This window comes from Oncorhynchus clarkii, unplaced genomic scaffold (genome assembly GCF_045791955.1).
Source record: "Oncorhynchus clarkii lewisi isolate Uvic-CL-2024 unplaced genomic scaffold, UVic_Ocla_1.0 unplaced_contig_3349_pilon_pilon, whole genome shotgun sequence".
Taxonomy (NCBI): domain Eukaryota; kingdom Metazoa; phylum Chordata; class Actinopteri; order Salmoniformes; family Salmonidae; genus Oncorhynchus; species Oncorhynchus clarkii.
Window position 1 is genome coordinate 22,501 of NW_027258399.1, and position 18,258 is coordinate 40,758.

General features: G+C 46.5%; 2 protein-coding genes across 2 annotated transcripts in view; both read right to left on the bottom strand.

Moving 5' to 3' along the window:
• LOC139396850 (dual specificity testis-specific protein kinase 2-like) overlaps positions 1-4,630 on the bottom strand; it is a 21,333-nt gene extending 16,703 nt beyond the window's left edge. The window contains exons 1-2 of the mRNA XM_071143767.1: positions 4,444-4,630; positions 3,211-3,886 (exon numbers count right to left, since the gene is read on the bottom strand). Of these exons, the coding sequence (XP_070999868.1) occupies positions 3,211-3,450 (240 nt within the window). The 5' untranslated portion in view covers positions 3,451-3,886; positions 4,444-4,630. The remainder of the gene's footprint in view (positions 1-3,210; positions 3,887-4,443) is intronic.
• Positions 4,631-5,916: 1,286 nt separating this feature from the next.
• Positions 5,917-17,347, bottom strand: LOC139396854 (fatty-acid amide hydrolase 2-A-like). The gene is made up of 11 exons (XM_071143771.1): positions 17,046-17,347; positions 15,872-15,954; positions 15,568-15,704; positions 14,896-15,105; positions 14,570-14,689; positions 9,777-9,912; positions 9,554-9,671; positions 8,382-8,501; positions 8,167-8,278; positions 7,564-7,752; positions 5,917-7,072 (listed from the first exon to the last, which is right to left on the bottom strand). Exons 1-11 carry the CDS (start codon positions 17,235-17,237, stop codon positions 6,843-6,845), a joined length of 1,647 nt encoding a protein of 548 aa, XP_070999872.1. The 5' UTR covers positions 17,238-17,347; the 3' UTR covers positions 5,917-6,842.
• Between the last annotated feature and the right edge of the window lie 911 nt (positions 17,348-18,258).

Below are 18,258 nucleotides of genomic sequence, written 5' to 3' on the forward strand. Positions count from 1 at the left end.
CAGTAATGTACTGTATCTTGGCCCAGTGAACACATTGATGTTGTGTATCAGTAATGCCATTGATGTTGTGTATCAGTAATGTACTGCATCTTGGATGAACACATTGATGTTGTGTATCAGTAATGTACTGCATCTTGGCCCAGTGAACACCAGTGAACACATTGATGTTGTGTATCAGTAATGATCTTGGCCCAGTGAACACATTGATGTTGTGTATCAGTAATGTACTGTATCTTGGCCCAGTGAACACATTGATGTTGTGTATCAGTAATGTACTGTATCTTGGCCCAGTGAACACATTGATGTTGTGAATCAGTAATGTACTGTATCTTGGCCCAGTGAACACATTGATGTTGTGTATCAGTAACGTACTGTATCTTGTCCCAGTGAACACATTGACTGTCATGTTAATAGTCTGTGGTAACGACATGGGCATTTATACAGCAGTCACGGACCTTGAGGTTTTAAAACAAACACACACAAGTCCCCACACACTGATGTGCTCACCATCACACCTTCAGTTCACAGTGAAGTTGCTATAGTTTAAATTGAAGATGCACACACTGTAAACACACACACAGAAACACACAGAGGCTGTGAGAGCCTGAGAGGTAATCAGCTTAGTGTGAGCAGTGAGCGCGACCTGTTCTCCTGTAATCACACAGTCCTCTCCTCCTCTCTGGCAGGGCAGGGGCACAGTCCCACTGAGACACACACTTCTCTGGCAGGGCACAGTGCCACTGAGACACACACCTCTCTGGCAGGGCAGGGGAACAGCACGACTGAGACACACACCTCTCAGGCAGGGCACAGTACCACTGAGACACACACCTCTCTGGCAGGGCAGAGGCACAGTGCCACTGAGACACACACCTCTCTGGCAGGGCAGGGGCACAGTACCACTGACACACACCTCTCTGGCAGGGCAGGGGCACAGTACCACTGAGACACACACCTCCCTGGCAGGGCACAGTACCACTGAGACACACACCTCTCTGGCAGGGCACAGTATCACTGAGACACACATCTCTCTGGCAGGGCACAGTACCACTGAGACACACACCTCTCTGGCAGGGCACAGTACCACTGAGACACACATCTCTCTGGCAGGGCACAGTACCACTGAGACACACACCTCTCTGGCCGGGCACAGTGCAACTGAGACACACACCTCTCTGGCAGGGCACAGTACCACTGAGACACACAACTCTCTGGCAGGGCACAGTACCACTGAGACACAAAACTCTCTGGCAGGGCACAGTGCCACTGAGACACAAAACTCTCTGGCAGGGGCACAGTACCACTGAGACACAAACCTCTCTGGCAGGGCACAGTATCACTGAGACACACACCTCTCTGGCAGGGCACAGTACCACTGAGACACAAAACTCTCTGGCAGGGCACAGTACCACTGAGACACACAACTCTCTGGCAGGGCACAGTACCACTGATACACACACCTCTCTGTCAGGGCAGGGGCACAGTACCACTGAGACACACAACTCTCTGGCAGGGCACAGTACCACTGAGACACACACCTCTCTGGCAGGGCACAGTATCACTGAAACACACACCTCTCTGGCAGGGCACAGTACCACTGATACACACACCTCTCTGGCAGGGCAGGGGCACAGTACCACTGAGACACACATCTCTCTGGCAGGGCACAGTACCACTGAGACACACACCTCTCTGGCAGGGCACAGTATCACTGAAACACACACCTCTCTGGCAGGGCACAGTACCACTGAGACACACACCTCTCTGGCAGGGCACAGTACCACTGAGACACACACCTCTCTGGCAGGGCACAGTACCACTGAGACACACACCTCTCTGGCAGGGCACAGTACCACTGAGACACACATCTCTCTGGCAGGGCACAGTACCACTGAGACACACATCTCTCTGGCAGGGCACAGTACCACTGAGACACACATCTCTCTGGCAGGGCACAGTGCCACTGAGACACACATCTCTCTGGCAGGAGAGATTCCCACCTCTTTCACCATGTCAAAATCTTTTGTTAGTATATGCTGAACAAGTCTCTAAGAAATAGACTAGATCCCTGCACAACAACAGACTAAAGAGAATAACCTTACTCCTTATAGTCCAAGGACATTACATTACTCTGGCAGCCAAATAATCCATCTAACCATGAATCGATTCTCAGTTGTGGTACAGTTCTAGAAACGTAAAGCTCTCTACTTTCATTTCACATCAACATTATTCCACAGATGCAAAATACACACTTACTGTACAATGTTTTTAACACAGTTGCAGCCGACAGTATTTTTCAGTGACAACACGTTTGTGGCGTCTGTTTTCCATTTACACAGGTGAGACGCAGATAGCTAATTGGCACAGGCAGTGCACTCAGTCTACCGTCTGTTTTCGGTAAACAAGCGCTGTACCATGGAGACATGTCCGTGTGGGAACCCTAACCGTATAAAATGTAACTTTCTTTAGCATAGAAATGTGAGTTATAGATTTGTCATGGCATTGAGCGCAAGTCTAAAAAGCGTTAGATCTGTTCTATGTGTGCTATTTCTATGCTTCCCGTTCTTAAGTTTCCCTTTTGCATCTTTTACTTTCGGTTTTGAACACCAACTTCAAAACAGCTGAATATACAATATTGTTGGTTATTGAAAACATATTTCACAGCGGATTAGATGGTACAATGATTCTCTATACTCGAGTGCTTTAATGTTCAGACCGAGCGGCGCGGCTCTTAACAAAACTCCCCCTACAGAAGACGCCTTCCTCCATTGACTTATGTGTAATGTAATGAAACGGAGAGTCATGAGCCTGGGCCAGGTAGATCCTAGCAGCTGTACTAATGAGATGTGTCTCTCAGGGGAGTCATAGGGTGGTCTGTCATCTATACTGAGCATAACAAGGTTGTCTGCCGTCAACAGTCCTACACATATTTTCCTGTGTGTGACCTATAGACCTGTAAATGATGATGAACCTTGTGTAGCAAGCTGGACTTGAGGAGGTGATGCCCTTGGTCAAAGGGTGGGCACACTACTACTTCCTGTGCCATCAAGGTTCAGACCTCATGGATCATGGCAGACAGAAGTAGTAGTATGCTGCATATATATATACATACAAGGAGGCTGGCTATACATAGTTTTTTAAGCATTGCAATATAATATTATACAGTAATGAATGAATAGGTTTTGTTAATAACTTGCATTGAAGACTCACCTTGAAGACCTCTGAAAAGAACCCTGACCCGATCTTCTCACATACGAAGTCATCGATGCGCGCCAGGCTGGAAACGGCACTCCGCAGTGCCCGGTACGACGAGGGCCTGATCCGATTGGGCGCGTGAATACCGTGCAGCAGGGGCTCCGCAGCAACCTCCGCGTCGCTACTTTCGTCGTGCTCCATCACAGCGGTGTTTTCACAGAGAGACACGTGCACGTTTAAACCGCAGTCCGGCATCCACGCGCGGTTCCCATCGCCTCGGAATGACAAATGTCCTCCGTCGTGCGAGGGGATTAATTGGTTGTTGAAACCCCGGTAGAGACCCCGTGTCGGCTGTTAAGGTCCTGATAAATCAATCGGGAAAATGAATAGGCTTTCCCTTCTCCTCACTAGATCAGCATCGCCATCACCTCTTGTCTCCCTCTCTTTCAGTCCTCATGCGGAATCCAGCGTTCGGTGCGTGAGGAGGCTTGGTTCACTTCGTCATCCCGTTAACGGGTGATACAGGCACTGAACGGTACCGTCATCGCTGCTGACGGTGGAGGAGGGAGGCGGAGGTGCATGCAGCCGGTTCCTTCTCCTATAGCCAGCCTATCACAATGTCTCAGTCGATGCAGGCTCGTCCTAGCGGCGATGGAACCTATTGCTGCATGCAAAAAGACCACAGCTGTCACTGTCAGGGAGAGAAGGAAGTCGTTTAAGAACAGCCTATTCGTTATAGTTTATAGTTCATCCAAGTCAAAGGGAAAACCTTCAACTATAGTCAGCCATTCCCCCTCTTGTTCATTTTTCTATCGCACTCTTTCAGCACCACCTCATTGCAATATATTATTCTGAATATGGTCGGCTACAATTAATCAACGCTAGCTACATTGTAGCCCTATTATTAATCCCGATCCTACGGGGTGTTCATAGGATCCAATGTTGCTGTAGCAGACGGCCGCTACTAAAGCACCTTGTGTGGCGATAAGCCATGCCCTCAGCTGCCCGCTCCTCTCCACTTGACAAATAGAGCTGGTGAATTAAGCTGACTGACCTTAACAGCGAAAATATAGATTGCTGCAAGACAGATCATCAAAATGAAACGAGCTTGATTGCACTTTCCATCAGACACTGTAGTGTTAATCATGGAAGAGCTCGCTCAGAATACAACCGTAAATTCATTACCGGGGGATTTCTGCCTGGATGATTGCTATAATGGCCGAATAAGCCGGATATCCAACGGTTTACCTGTCTTTGCAAAGCAGTATCGGATGATGTAGGAATTGTGTTGGCTTCTCGGTCAAAACAGTCACAATAAAATAATCGATCGTTACAATAACTGCAGATGGTCTATCGACGGTAAATCTACCGTGGATTTCGATCCGTTTCTTGGTCTGATTCCCAGTGCGGTCGATCTCTCTACCGTAATAATAATGTTTTCTTGAAGCGCTGCTAAACGAGCTCTCTGATTGGACGACACACGGGGCGGGGCCTGAGAGAAAATAACGTGAAGCGGAAGTGTCACTGCAATGACACTTTTTTTCTTTCTAATATTGTATTATTCTGTTCCACTGTGCCACTGATGCTTTTACTGTACACGCTGGAACCTGAAGCAATGGTGCCCCTCGCTGAAAACCCTGATGATGAGCTCAAACTACTGCAGATATTCAAACATATGGTCAGGTTAAAGATTCTGGAAATAAATATGTTTCTAAGCAAATTCAGACTCTTTTCACATTAAAGCAAGTAGCAGAATTTGAAAGCTCATTTGAATAAAATACATTTTATTGCATATTTAACTGTTGGGATGTCAGTGGACATTCAAAACAATGCGCTTTTGTATAAGGCTGCATTTTTCCTTATCTTGGCACATAAAAACCTTAGGCTACAGGACAAAACAAAAGCACCATAGCTTCCACCAGGATGCAAAACATTACCTGGGAACTCGGAAAATATACGAGGTCAAATCATGACGTCAGAAAGTCGGAGCTCTAGAATGATTTTTACCCAGTCTGTTTTCTGAACCCGGTTGGTTTGAACGCACTGAGGTCGGAAGTCGGAGAATTCTGAGTTCCCAGTTGTTTTGAAGGAGGCATAAATCCACGGCCCTGAGTGATGACAGATTCCTATTTGTGGACTGGTGTGTGCGTGGTGAATGAGGACATCATTGCGTGATTTCATTCTGAATCGCAACACTCCAATCTGTGATGATTTAGTCACAGGAACCAACGTTTTAGCCACCGTGCTTCTACATCTGCATTGCTTTCTGTTTGGGGCTTTAGGCTGGGTTTCTGTATAGCACTTTGTGACATCAGCTGATGTAAAAAGGGCTTTATAAATAAATTTGATTGAGAACACAAACAAAAACTGAATCGACTAGCTCAGGTTCCCCATTTCTCTTTCAATCATAGATCTGAACAGCACACCACCTTTGCAATGACAACCAGACATTCTATGCTATTGATAAAATGTAATTGGAACATATACTCCCCCCGCTGGTCAAATTGAAGAAGACATTGTCAGCAGAAAAGATTAGCCTACATTTCTGAGATTGTTGGTCGGTTTCCCGGATACAGATTAACACTCTTGGATTTACAAGCATGCTTAATGGCTTAATCTGTGTCCGGGAAACCAGCCTGAAGTGTACCATTGCTGCTACGGGGAAATATAAAGGTCCGTTTCACAGAGAAAATGTCAAAAACACACTTAGGAAATACAATGTTGTCCTCAGTATAATGTACATTTTATTATACTATTTGTTCTGGCATAATTGTAGTAGGACAGTAACCATTGACATTTAATATGAAACATTATCAAAGAGATCCTTTCAAATGATCATAATGTGCACATGTCTTTATACAGTAGATCACGTTAACCTTTTAACTTGTTGAAAAAGCGCCAGTCATTGAAGAGACGTGGTATATCACATCACCCCTCAATTACCCATCATTTCAACATGGACTACACCATAACACATTACATTCTCATAATACCGTCTCTCTCCAATAAGGTTCCAACGTCTCGTTAGTGGTGGACAAATACAGTGTACAGAGAGAAAACCTTACTGGACATTACACAACAAAACCCTGACGCAACATATAGCTGTCGGACAGTCACCACCCGCATCCCAAATGGCACCCTATTCCCGATATAGTGCGCTACTTTTGACCGGGACCCATAGTAGTGCAATATGTAAGTAGTGCACTATGAAAGGAATAGGGCTCTGGTCAAAAGTAGTGCACTATGTAGGGAATATGGCTCTGGTCAAATATAGAGCACTATGAAGGGAATAGGGCTCTGGTCAAATATAGGGCACTGTGTAGGGATTAGGGCTCTGGTTAAATGTAGTGTACTATATGGGGAGTCATTTGGGACACAAGCCAGGAACACACAATGACAGGACACATAAAGGCTCTTTGGACAAGCATAGGGCACTTTGTGACGGAGACACAGACATACTGTAGTGGACGAGTGACTCAGTAACCTGGCGACAGTCTGTTGTTAAAGAACGAATGAGAAGGCTGGACGACTGACAGGACGGCATGTGCAAACAGACAGTGTGAGTGTGTCTGCCTGTCTGTGTCAGTACATACATTCCTCTGTTTTCTAGGACTGTCATTCATCCCAGAATAAACATCTCTGTATATTCACGATGCGGTCGTTGACGCCCCGCGCCAGGTATCTAGCTGGGTGGTGGCCGTGGCGATGCTCCCCGGGTCTCTCCAACCGCCGAAGGTCTTCTCCAGGAACACAGCGGTGGCCAGGGAGAGACGGTCCTGCTGCTTCCCCACTACCAGCTGCAGTCCCAAGGGTAAACCCTCCGCGCTCAGCCCCAACGGACACTGGGTCACCGGAAGACCCAGAATGTTAAAGATACCTGTGAGGGATGAGAGAAGGGTACTGTGTCAGAGCTGATAAAAATGTGGAACTGTACTTCAGGCAATGGCTGTCATTTAGGGTTAGATATTTTCCTGACCAGGTAAAGATCATACAAGGCTCTGCAAACTACTGCCTACCTTCCACCACTGACACCAAGCTAGCTAAAGCACCACTGACACCAAGCTAGCTAAAGCACCACTGACACCAAGCTAGCTAAAGTACCACTGACACCAAGCTAGCTAAAGTACCACTGACACCAAGCTAGCTAAAGTACCACTGACACCAAGCTAGCTAAAGCACCACTGACACCAAGCTAGCTAAAGCACCACTGACACCAAGCTAGCTAAAGCACCACTGACACCAAGCTAGCTAAAGCACCACTGACACCAAGCTAGCTAAAGCACCACTGACACCAAGCTAGCTAAAGCACCACTGACACCAAGCTAGCTAAAGCACCACTGACACCAAGCTAGCTAAAGCACCACTGACCAGTGTAGGAGAAGTTGAAGGGGGTGAAGAGGGGATGGTGGTGTTTGGGGGCGAGGTGCGGGTGAGAGGGGTAGAGCAGCACCCCGTCTGTCCCCAACAGTTCCTCCAGGTCCTTCTGGAGAGACTCCTTCTGCTGCAGGATGAACTGGGTGGGCTGGGACCTCTGGAACATCTCTACCAGGACCAGACCTGAGAGAGAAGGTAGAGAGAGGTAGAGAGAGCGAGAGAGAGGTAGAGAGAGGCAGAGAGAGAGGTAGAGAGAGAGGTAGAGAGAGAGAGGTAAAAGGACAGTCATTTGTATGTACCAACACACTCCCAGTCTGACGTGGATCGGGACCAGTGAAACATCTCTACCAGGACCAGAACTGAGGGGAGTTCTGGTTATTTCATTTACAACAATGTGCCCCACTTTCAAGAGCACTGAGTTAAATGAAAGACAATATAACATTATCCCCAGTTACAGACAACATGACATAGTTGACAAGGGAGAGGGGGACAGGGAGAGAGAGAAAAGGAGGGAGGAACAGAGAAGTAGGGGAGGCCTACTACATGTCCTTAAACCATCACACACCATCACATAACCAACACATAACAATCACACACCTATAGCAGCCACGGTGTGCTTGGAGAGTCCCACAGTCCACTTAGCCATCTCCCATAGAGGCCACACCTTCTTCCCATGGTCAGACATCAGCTCTGCAAATGATGTGGGCTGCTGTTGGACGAACAGGCATACAGACCATTAAGGCAATACTATACATTCAAGCACTCACCAATCACTCAGAGACAAGCAAAAACTCACACAAATAGATACACACCTTTCCATCCTTCCCCGGGGCTCCCATCATCGCACTCCAGATCTGGAAGGAGTATTTGAGCTGAGGAATCTTCAGCTGCTGAACTTTGACCCCCAGGTCTGCCTCCAGACACTCTACCACCTGGGGAAGACATGGTGACACTGAATTCTCTAATGTTCTCTCCCTCCCTCTCTATTTCCATCTTCTAATCTTCCTCTGTCTCTCCTGATTCAACCATTTCCCTCATCTCTTATCTCCCCCTTTCTTTCTCCAACTCACCCTCCTCTCTCTCTCACCCTCCTCTGAGCCAGGACTAGCTGCTGGTCTATAGGAGACACCAGAGGAACTCTCCTGTCTCCCTCCCCTCCTCCCCCCCTCTCTCTCTCACCCTCCTCTGAGCCAGGACTAGCTGCTGGTCTATAGGAGACACCAGAGGAACTCTCCTGTCTCCCTCCCCTCCTCCCCCCCTCTCTCACCCTCCTCTGAGCCAGGACTAGCTGCTGGTCTATAGGAGACTCCAGAGGAACTCTCCTGTCTCCCTCCCCTCCGCTCTCTCTCACCCTCCTCTGAGCCAGGACTAGCTGCTGGTCTATAGGAGACACCAGAAGAACTCTCCTGTCTCCCTCCCCTCCTCCCCCTCTCTCTCTCACCCTCCTCTGAGCCAGGACTAGCTGCTGGTCTATAGGAGACACCAGAGGAACTCTCCTGTCTCCCTCCCCTCCTCCCCCTCTCTCTCTCACCCTCCTCTGAGCCAGGACTAGCTGCTGGTCTATAGGAGACACCAGAGGAACTCTCCTGTCTCCCTCCCCTCCTCCCCCTCTCTCTCTCACCCTCCTCTGAGCCAGGACTAGCTACTGGTCTATAGGAGACACCAGAGGAACTCTCCTGTCTCCCCCCCTCCTCCCCTCTCTCTCTCTCACCCTCCTCTGAGCCAGGACTAGCTGCTAGTCTATAGGAGAGACCAGAGGAACTCTCCTGTCTCCCTTCCCTCCTCCCCCTTTCTCTCTCTCCTCTGAGCCAGGACTAGCTGCTGGTCTATAGGAGACACCAGAGGAACTCTCCTGTCTCCCCCCCCTCCTCCCCTCTCTCTCTCTCACCCTCCTCTGAGCCAGGACTAGCTGCTAGTCTATAGGAGAGACCAGAGGAACTCTCCTGTCTCCCTCCCCTCCTCCCCCTCTCTCTCTCTCTCTCACCCTCCTCTGAGCCAGGACTAGCTGCTGGTCGACAGGAGACACCAGAGGAGAGCCTCCATCGTGAGGAACAGAAAAGAACCGAAGTCTCTTCAGATCCACCTGAGACGACAGAGACAACCTGCAGAGGGGGAGGCAGAGGGAGAGAAGACATGGTCATATCTGGGTATTATTAACGTGTAGTCATTGTTTATCTTTGATTGTTGTTGTTGTTGCCCCTCTGTACCTGTCAGCGTTGGCTCCTCCCATAACTCTGAGCATTGGCAGCAGGTCCTGGGCGTAGCGACACATTGGGCCTGTACACAAGAAACCAGGCTGCTGCCCCGAGGCCGGGGGGAACTGACCCACGTTAGATACTACACCTACAGAGAGAGAGAGAACTGACCCACGTTAGATACTACACCTACAGAGAGAGAGAGGAGAACTGACCTACGTTAGATACTACACCTACAGAGAGGAGAACTGACCCACGTTAGATACTACACCTACAGAGAGGAGAACTGACCCACGTTAGATACTACACCTACAGAGAGGAGAACTGACCCACGTTAGATACTACACCTACAGAGAGAGAGAGGAGAACTGACCTACGTTAGATACTACACCTACAGAGAGGAGAACTGACCCAAGTTAGATACTACACCTACAGAGAGGAGAACTGACCCACGTTAGATACTACACCTACAGAGACGAGAACTGACCTACGTTAGATACTACACCTACAGAGAGAGAGAGAGAACTGACCCACGTTAGATACTACACCTACAGAGAGAGAGAGAACTGACCCACGTTAGATACTACACCTACAGAGAGGAGAACTGATCCACGTTAGATACTACACCTACAGAGAGGAGAACTAACCCACGTTAGATACTACACCTACAGAGAGGAGAACTGACCCACGTTAGATACTACACCTACAGAGAGAGAGGAGAACTGACCCACGTTAGATACTACACCTGTCTAGAGGGAGGATAATGGACAATATCAGTAGAACACCCAGAAAAACACACATACCTGCAAGCAAACAAAACCACACAAACACACACAAAGGACGTGTGTTCATGTATGTTAATGATTCAACCATATATACATCAGCAACCACAGCTAATGAAGTCACTGAAACCCTTAACAAAGAGTTGCAGTCTGTTTAGGAATGGGTGGCCCGTAATAAACTGGTCCTGAACATCTCTAAAACTAAGAGCCTTGTATTTAGTACCAATCACTCCCTAAGTTCTAGACCTCGGCTGAATCTGGTAATGAATGGTGTGACTGTTGAACAAGTTGAGGAGACTCAATTACTTGGTGTTCCCTTAGATTGTAAACTGTCATGGTCAAAACATACAGATTCAATGGTTGTAAAGATGGGGAGAGGTCTGTCTGTAATAAAGAGATGCTCTGCTTTTTGACTGCACAAAGAAGGTCCTGCAGCCTCTAGTTTAGTCTGATCTTGATTATTGTCCAATCATGTGGTCAAGTGGTGCAAAGAAAGACCAAGTTAAACTGTAGCTCATTGTAATCAGAGGGCTGATATAAACACTATGCATGCCAGTCTCTCTTGGCTAACAGTTGAGAAGAGACTGACTGCATCACTTCTTCTTTTGATAAGAAACATTGGTGTTGAAAATCCCAAATTGTTTACATAGTCAACTTACGGTGCATTCGGAAAGTATTCAGACCCCTTAACCTTTTCTACATTTTGTCACGTTAGAGCCTTATTCTAAACCAGATTAAATAGTTGGTTTCCCCTCAACAATCTCCACACAATACCCCATAATGACAAAGCAAAAACAGTTTATTTTTTATTTTTAATGTTTGCTAATGTATAAAAAAATACAAAAATGAAAATATCTGATTTACATAAGTATTCAGACCCTTTACTCAATACTTTGAGGCACCTAATTACAGCCTTGAGTCTTCTTGGGTATGACGCTATAAGCTTGGCACACCTGTATCTTGACATCTTGAGATCCTCTCAAGCTCTTTCAGGTTGGATGGGGAGCATCACTGCACAGCTATTTTCAGGTCTCTCCAGAGATGTTCGATAGGGTTCAAGTCCGGGCTCTTGCTGGGCCACTCAAGGACATCCAGAGACTTGTCACGTAGCCACTCTTGCGTTGTCTTGGCTGTGTGCTTAGGGTTGTTGTCCTGTTGGAAGGTGAACCTTGGCCCCCGTTTGAGGTCCTGGAGCACTCTGGAGCAGGTTTTGATCTCTCTGCACTTTACTCTGTTCATCTTTCCCTCAATCCTGACTAGTCTCCCAGTCCCTGCTGCTGAAAAACATCCCCACTGCATTATGTTGTCATCACCATGCTTCACTGTAGGGATGGTGCCAGATTTCTCCATATATGACTCTTGGCATTCAGGCCAAACAGTTCAATCTTGGCCACAGCACCTCAGCCACGCTCAAGGTCCTAAACGAAATCATAACCGCCATCGATAAGAGACATTACTGTGCCGCCATATTCATCGACCTGGCCAAGACTTTCGACTCTGTCAATCACCACATTCTTATTGGCAGACTCGACAGCCTTGGGATCTCAAATGATTGCCTCGCCTGGTTCACCAACTACTTCTCTGACAGAGTTCAGTGGGTCAAATCGGAGGGCCTGTTGTCCGGAACTCTGGCAGTCTCTACACAGGGTTCAATTCTCGGGTCGACTCTATTCTCTGTATACATCAATGATGTCGCTCTTGCTGCTGGTGATTCTCTGATCCACCTCTACGCAGACGACAAGATTCTGTATACTTCTGGCCCCTCTTTGGACACTGTGTTAACTAACATCCAGACAAGCTTCAATGCCATACAACTCTCCTTCCATGGCCTCCAATTGCTCTTAAATACAAGTAAAACTAAATGCATGCTCTTCACCCGATCACTGCCCGCACCTGCCCGTCCGTCCAGCATCACTACTCTGGACGGTTCTGACTTAGAATACGTGAACAACGACAAATACCTGGGTGTCTGGTTAGACTGTAAACTCTCCTTCCAGACTCACATTAAGCATCTCCAATCCAGAATTGGCTTCCTATATCGCAACAAAGCATCCTTCACTCATGCTGCCAAACAAACCCTCGTAAAACTGACCATCCTACCGATCCTCGACTTCGGGGATGTCATCTATAAAATAGCCTCTAATACTCTACTCAACAAATTGGATGCAGTCTATCACAGTGCCATCCGTTTTGTCACCAAAGCTCCAGCAAATATATCTCACTGGTCACCCCCAAAGCCAATTCCTCCTTTGGTCGACTATCCTTCCAGTTCTCTGCTGCCAATGACTGGAACGAACTGCAAAAATCACTGAAGCTGGAGACTCATATCTCCCTCACTAGCTTTAAGCACCAGCTGTCAGAGTAGCTCACAGATCACTGCACCTGTACATAGCCCATCTGTAAACGGCCCATCTATCTACCTCATCCCCATACTATATTTATTTATTTATCTTGCTCCTTTGCACCCCAGTATCTCTACTTGCACATTCATCTTCTGCACATTCTACCATTCCAGTGTTTAATTGCTATATTGTAATTACTTTGCCACCATGGCCTATTTATTGCCTTAACTCCCTTATCGTACCTCATTTGCACTCACTGTATATAGACTTTTTGTTGTATTTTGTTCTACTGTATTATTGACTATGTTTTGTTTATTCCATGTGTAACTCTGTGTTGTTGTTTGTGTCGAATTGCTATGCTTTATCTTGGCCAGGTCGCAGTTGCAAATGAGAAGTTGTTCTCAACTAGCCTACCTGGTTAAATAAAGGTGTTCTCAACTAGCCTACCTGGTTAAATAAAGGTGTTCTCAACTAGCCTACCTGGTTAAATAAAGGTGTTCTCAACTAGCCTACCTGGTTAAATAAAGGTGTTCTCAACTAGCCTACCTGGTTAAATAAAGGTGTTCTCAACTAGCCTACCTGGTTAAATAAAGGTGTTCTCAACTAGCCTACCTGGTTAAATAAAGGTGTTCTCAACTAGCCTACCTGGTTAAATAAAGGTGTTCTCAACTGGCCTACCTGGTTAAATAAAGGTGTTCTCAACTAGCCTACCTGGTTAAATAAAGGTGTTCTCAACTAGCCTACCTGGTTAAATAAAGGTGTTCTCAACTAGCCTACCTGGTTAAATAAAGGTGTTCTCAACTAGCCTACCTGGTTAAATAAAGGTGTTCTCAACTAGCCTACCTGGTTAAATAAAGGTGTTCTCAACTAGCCTACCTGGTTAAATAAAGGTGTTCTCAACTAGCCTACCTGGTTAAATAAAGGTGTTCTCAACTAGCCTACCTGGTTAAATAAAGGTGTTCTCAACTAGCCTACCTGGTTAAATAAAGGTGTTCTCAACTAGCCTACCTGGTTAAATAAAGGTGTTCTCAACTAGCCTACCTGGTTAAATAAAGGTGTTCTCAACTAGCCTACCTGGTTAAATAAAGGTGGTTAAATAAAGGTGAAATAAAACAATATATAAAAACAAAATGCCACCAGGGGTCTTTTCACAGTCCCCAAATCCACAACAAATTCAAGAAAGCGTACAGTATTACATAGAGCCATTATTCAATGGAACTCTGTTGCTCAAATGAACAGCAGACCTGGTTTAAAAAACAGATAAAGCAACACCTCACAGCACAACGCCTCTCCCCTATTTCACCTAGATAGTTTGTGTTTATTGTATTGACATGAAAGCTGTGTGCCCTTTTTAAATGTATGTAGTTCTGTCCTTGAGCTGTTGTTGTCTAACGATGCTCTGTATCATGTTCTGTGTGGACCCCAGGAAGAGTAGCTGCTGCTTTAGCAACAGCTAATGGGGATACTAATAACATACCAAATATTAAAATACACACACACCTGCAATTAAACACAACCACACGCACGATTAGAAGTAACTGGCCCTGTTACATCCTACAGAGACAGCAGATTGGTGTGAGTGTCTCACACACACAGGACGTGTCTCTCTACAACGCGGGGATAGATACAAACCTCCATGCACACAACACTCACACACAGGTGTCAGACTGGACGCCCTCACCTGATGTTGGCTTGTGGCCGAAGATGCCGTTGAAGAATGCTGGGATGCGAATACTGCCCCCAACATCAGAGCCAACCCCTATCACGGAACCACCGCCCCCCAAAATACTGCCCTCCCCTCCTGAGAGAGACAGACAGAGAGATAAAGGTCATACTAGATGGTAGTAACAATATATTGAAGGTTGACAGTAAAGGTAACATTCTATTATCTGCTCCATTCCACCGTATTCCAAACATTCTGTTGTCATTCCATTTCATTGGATTCCATCCATTCCATTTCATTGGATTCCATCCATTCCATTGGAGAATGACAGCGGTGTAACTAACCGGAGCTTCCCCCTGGTATCCTCTCCAGGTCGTATGGGTTGTTGGTGATTCCATACAGGCGGTTATGGGACTCAAGCCACATGCAGAGCTCACTACAGTTAGTCACCCCCAGAGGAATGGCCCCTGCCCTCTTCAGCAGAGCCACCGGGGGAGCGTCCGTTGCCGAAATCACCCCCCGCCGTGACACCAGCCCTGTGGAGTTAGGCATGCCTGGGGAGAAGAGAGAGGGATGGTAAATGGGGACAGTGGACAAGGCATTGGAACAAACAAGGCTTCTATTTCAACTGTAGTAGTTCAGTAGGTTTCCAATTTCAGCAGGTTTAGACCTTGAGAGTGAGGGAATGGCACAGAGACAGATAGACTTTAGCAACAAACGTTGCATCAAGGACAACCAGTGGGGAAAGAACACTGATTGCAGCACAGGCACAACTACAGCTCAGGGTATTGGCCATGTTGATCATATTATCCTCACTATAAGTAGCATTAGTAGCCTGCCCTGGACGCAAGACTCCATACTTTGGCACCAAACGTTGCATCAAATATTGAAATACAACAGACAGCAGTACTGCTGCAGGTCAGGGCAGTGACCCTGTTTGCCAGAGTACCAGGGTACATAGACATAAAGTGACTCTATTCTAACCATCATTAGAAGGAGTAGCATTAGCAGCCTACCCTGGAGGGAGAAGGCCTCTTTGACAGTGAAAGGGACACCCAGTAGAGGAAGCCTGTCCTCCAGAACATCCTCTCCTCCTGTCTCCTCCTCTATCAGCTTATCCACCTGGGCTGCCTCCTGCAGGGCCAATGAAAACCTGAGAGAGATGGGTGAAGGGATGGAGAGAGAGAGGGGTGGTAGGAGGGAAGGACAGAGAATAGGAGGTAAGAGATAACGGGAGGACGGGAGTGTGGCTTGACTTGAAATGCACAGTGAAAGTAGGTGTCCTCTCTCGATCTCACACACACACACCCTCTCTCTTACCTGTCCTTGACCATGGCATTGATGAGAGGGTTAATTTCTTGGATGCGGTCTATGTAGGTCTGTACCACCTCCACACTGGTTACCTGAGAGAACAGGGGCAATTATATCAATTACAGTCTGATTCATCAAGATATTCTGTGCCCCAAATGCCACCCTATTCCCTGTTAGTGCACTACCTTTGACCAGAAGTAGTGCATTACATAGGGAATAGGGTGCCATTTGGGATACAAACATGATCAATCCAAAAAATAAATGAGAAGCACAACCGTGAATATTTAGGATGAATATGTATATTCTCGTACGCTGTAAACACTGTAAAAAGCTATTCTGAGAGTACAATTGGCAGGATGTATAGTGACATTTTCCAGATGTTCAAAGCACTGTAACGTTACATAGCAGAGAGAGAACGGGAGTCGGGGAAAGAGTTCCTATTGTCTCTGTCTCTATCCCAAAATAGCACACTATTCCCTTTATAGTGCACTACTTTCAACCAGAACCCTATGGGCCTTGGTCAAAAGTAGTGCACTATATAGGTCACCAGTTGCCATTTGGGATGTAGCCTCCTCTGACTACAGTGACCTTTGTGCAGGTTAAGTCAAGTCCCCTCCGGTGGCCCTACGTGGCCCCCTGCCACTATTGTTTACGTTCTAGAAGTAAATCCCTCTCAACAGGGAGCCCGGCTCAACCATCAAAAGCCACACAAATCTGTGTCCCAACTGGTACCTTATTATGTAGTGCACTGCTTTTGAACAGAGCCCTGTATGGAATAGAGAACCAAACTACAGTATATATTCTGGGATGTGACAGGATGTGTTTGAAAACACAACCAACTTGAATGTATTTTATATGAAATGTTAATTCAATAGGCTAATTTATTCAAGTAGGCCAAGAGTAATTAATACAAGTACTATTAGTTACGAAGTACAGTAAACTACTGTCAGTAAACTACTGTCGTGAGTTATTACTAGCCTACATATCCCAGCATTCGTCAGTGCCACCGAGTCACCTTGCAGCATCTTTCTCTTCCCTAAACATTCCGAGCTACGATGCATAATAAAACAAGCAACTGGCAGTTCTTCATTTACCCCGGACATTTCTATATGACTACACGTTATGTCACGATCTACCGGGTGGCATTTAACCACCTAACAACACTTTAATAAAGTTCACCTGCCTCTCTCCGTCGAATCATGCGGGCGAGCCGCATCGCGGGGACCATCAACAGTGGGTTGGTGATTGGTGGGAGCCTCCTCACCGACCTGTCGGCTCCCCGCAGCTGAGCGAGCAGCTGGAAGACAGCAAACAGCATCCCGACCGCTCCCCGCAGTATCGAGGCCAGGAACCGTTCGAACCGTGTCAGCGCCATTACTACCGATAGCGGAAGACTAGCTATTTCGACATGAGATTTCGGGTGCCAGAAATTGCCGTACTACTAAAAAAGATCCACTGCTCAGTCTCTATCCACTCTCCCAGAATGCAACGGGGGTGCTGTAATAAAATGAACCTCTGCCTCTGCTAGCTGCAGGTGTTATGTCAGACTCAAGTTTCTTGCATGAAAGTTAACCGGAATTTCCGTAGGGGACCCCATACAATCAGAAATGTTATATCACCGCTACGGAAGAAAGACTGCAGTCAGAGTGCAGTATAACTACAGTATGCATAAAACACTTTTTTTACTGCAGTAATTTTGCAGTGTAACTGCAATTAGAGTGCAGTATAACTGCAGTTCAACTGCAGTACAATGCAGTTATCAACTGCAGTTGAACGCAGCAATTACTGCGTCCAAAATACCACAGTCGACTGCAGTTACTGCACTTCTCAAAACTGCAATTTTTTGTTGTTGTCAGGGCACAATCACAATGAAAACGGTCTTATCTGCTGAAACTACACAGTGAAACAATTACATTGCATTGTTATACAGTTTATTGTAGCAGCAAGCGCTGTCTTTGCAGTGTCGTTGTTCCGTTTACTACCACTAGATGGCAGTAAATATCCCAGTCCAACGCTTCAGCTTCCTCCATTCAGACCCGCAGAGACAGTACACACACACAAAACACGCAGACACGCACTATTTAGGAATTTTGACTGTTTTTTAACCTTTCATTTGAAGGCCTACTTGTCAAACATGCAGTAGGAAAGAATAGGTTGCTCAAAATACAGTTATTCATTTGTGGAAATGTCTAAAGTTTTAAAAAAAAACACATTGCATTATGCTTTGGTCTTGATCTTTACTGATGAGTGAGCTGCCTGTAATGGTTATCAAGCACCAATAGCAATCTCTCATTAGCCTGCATTTCTTGAATGATAGACAAACCATCCAATAGAGAGGCAATAGAGAACCACAATTATTTTCCAGCCATTACAATGAGCTTGTCCTCCTATAGCTC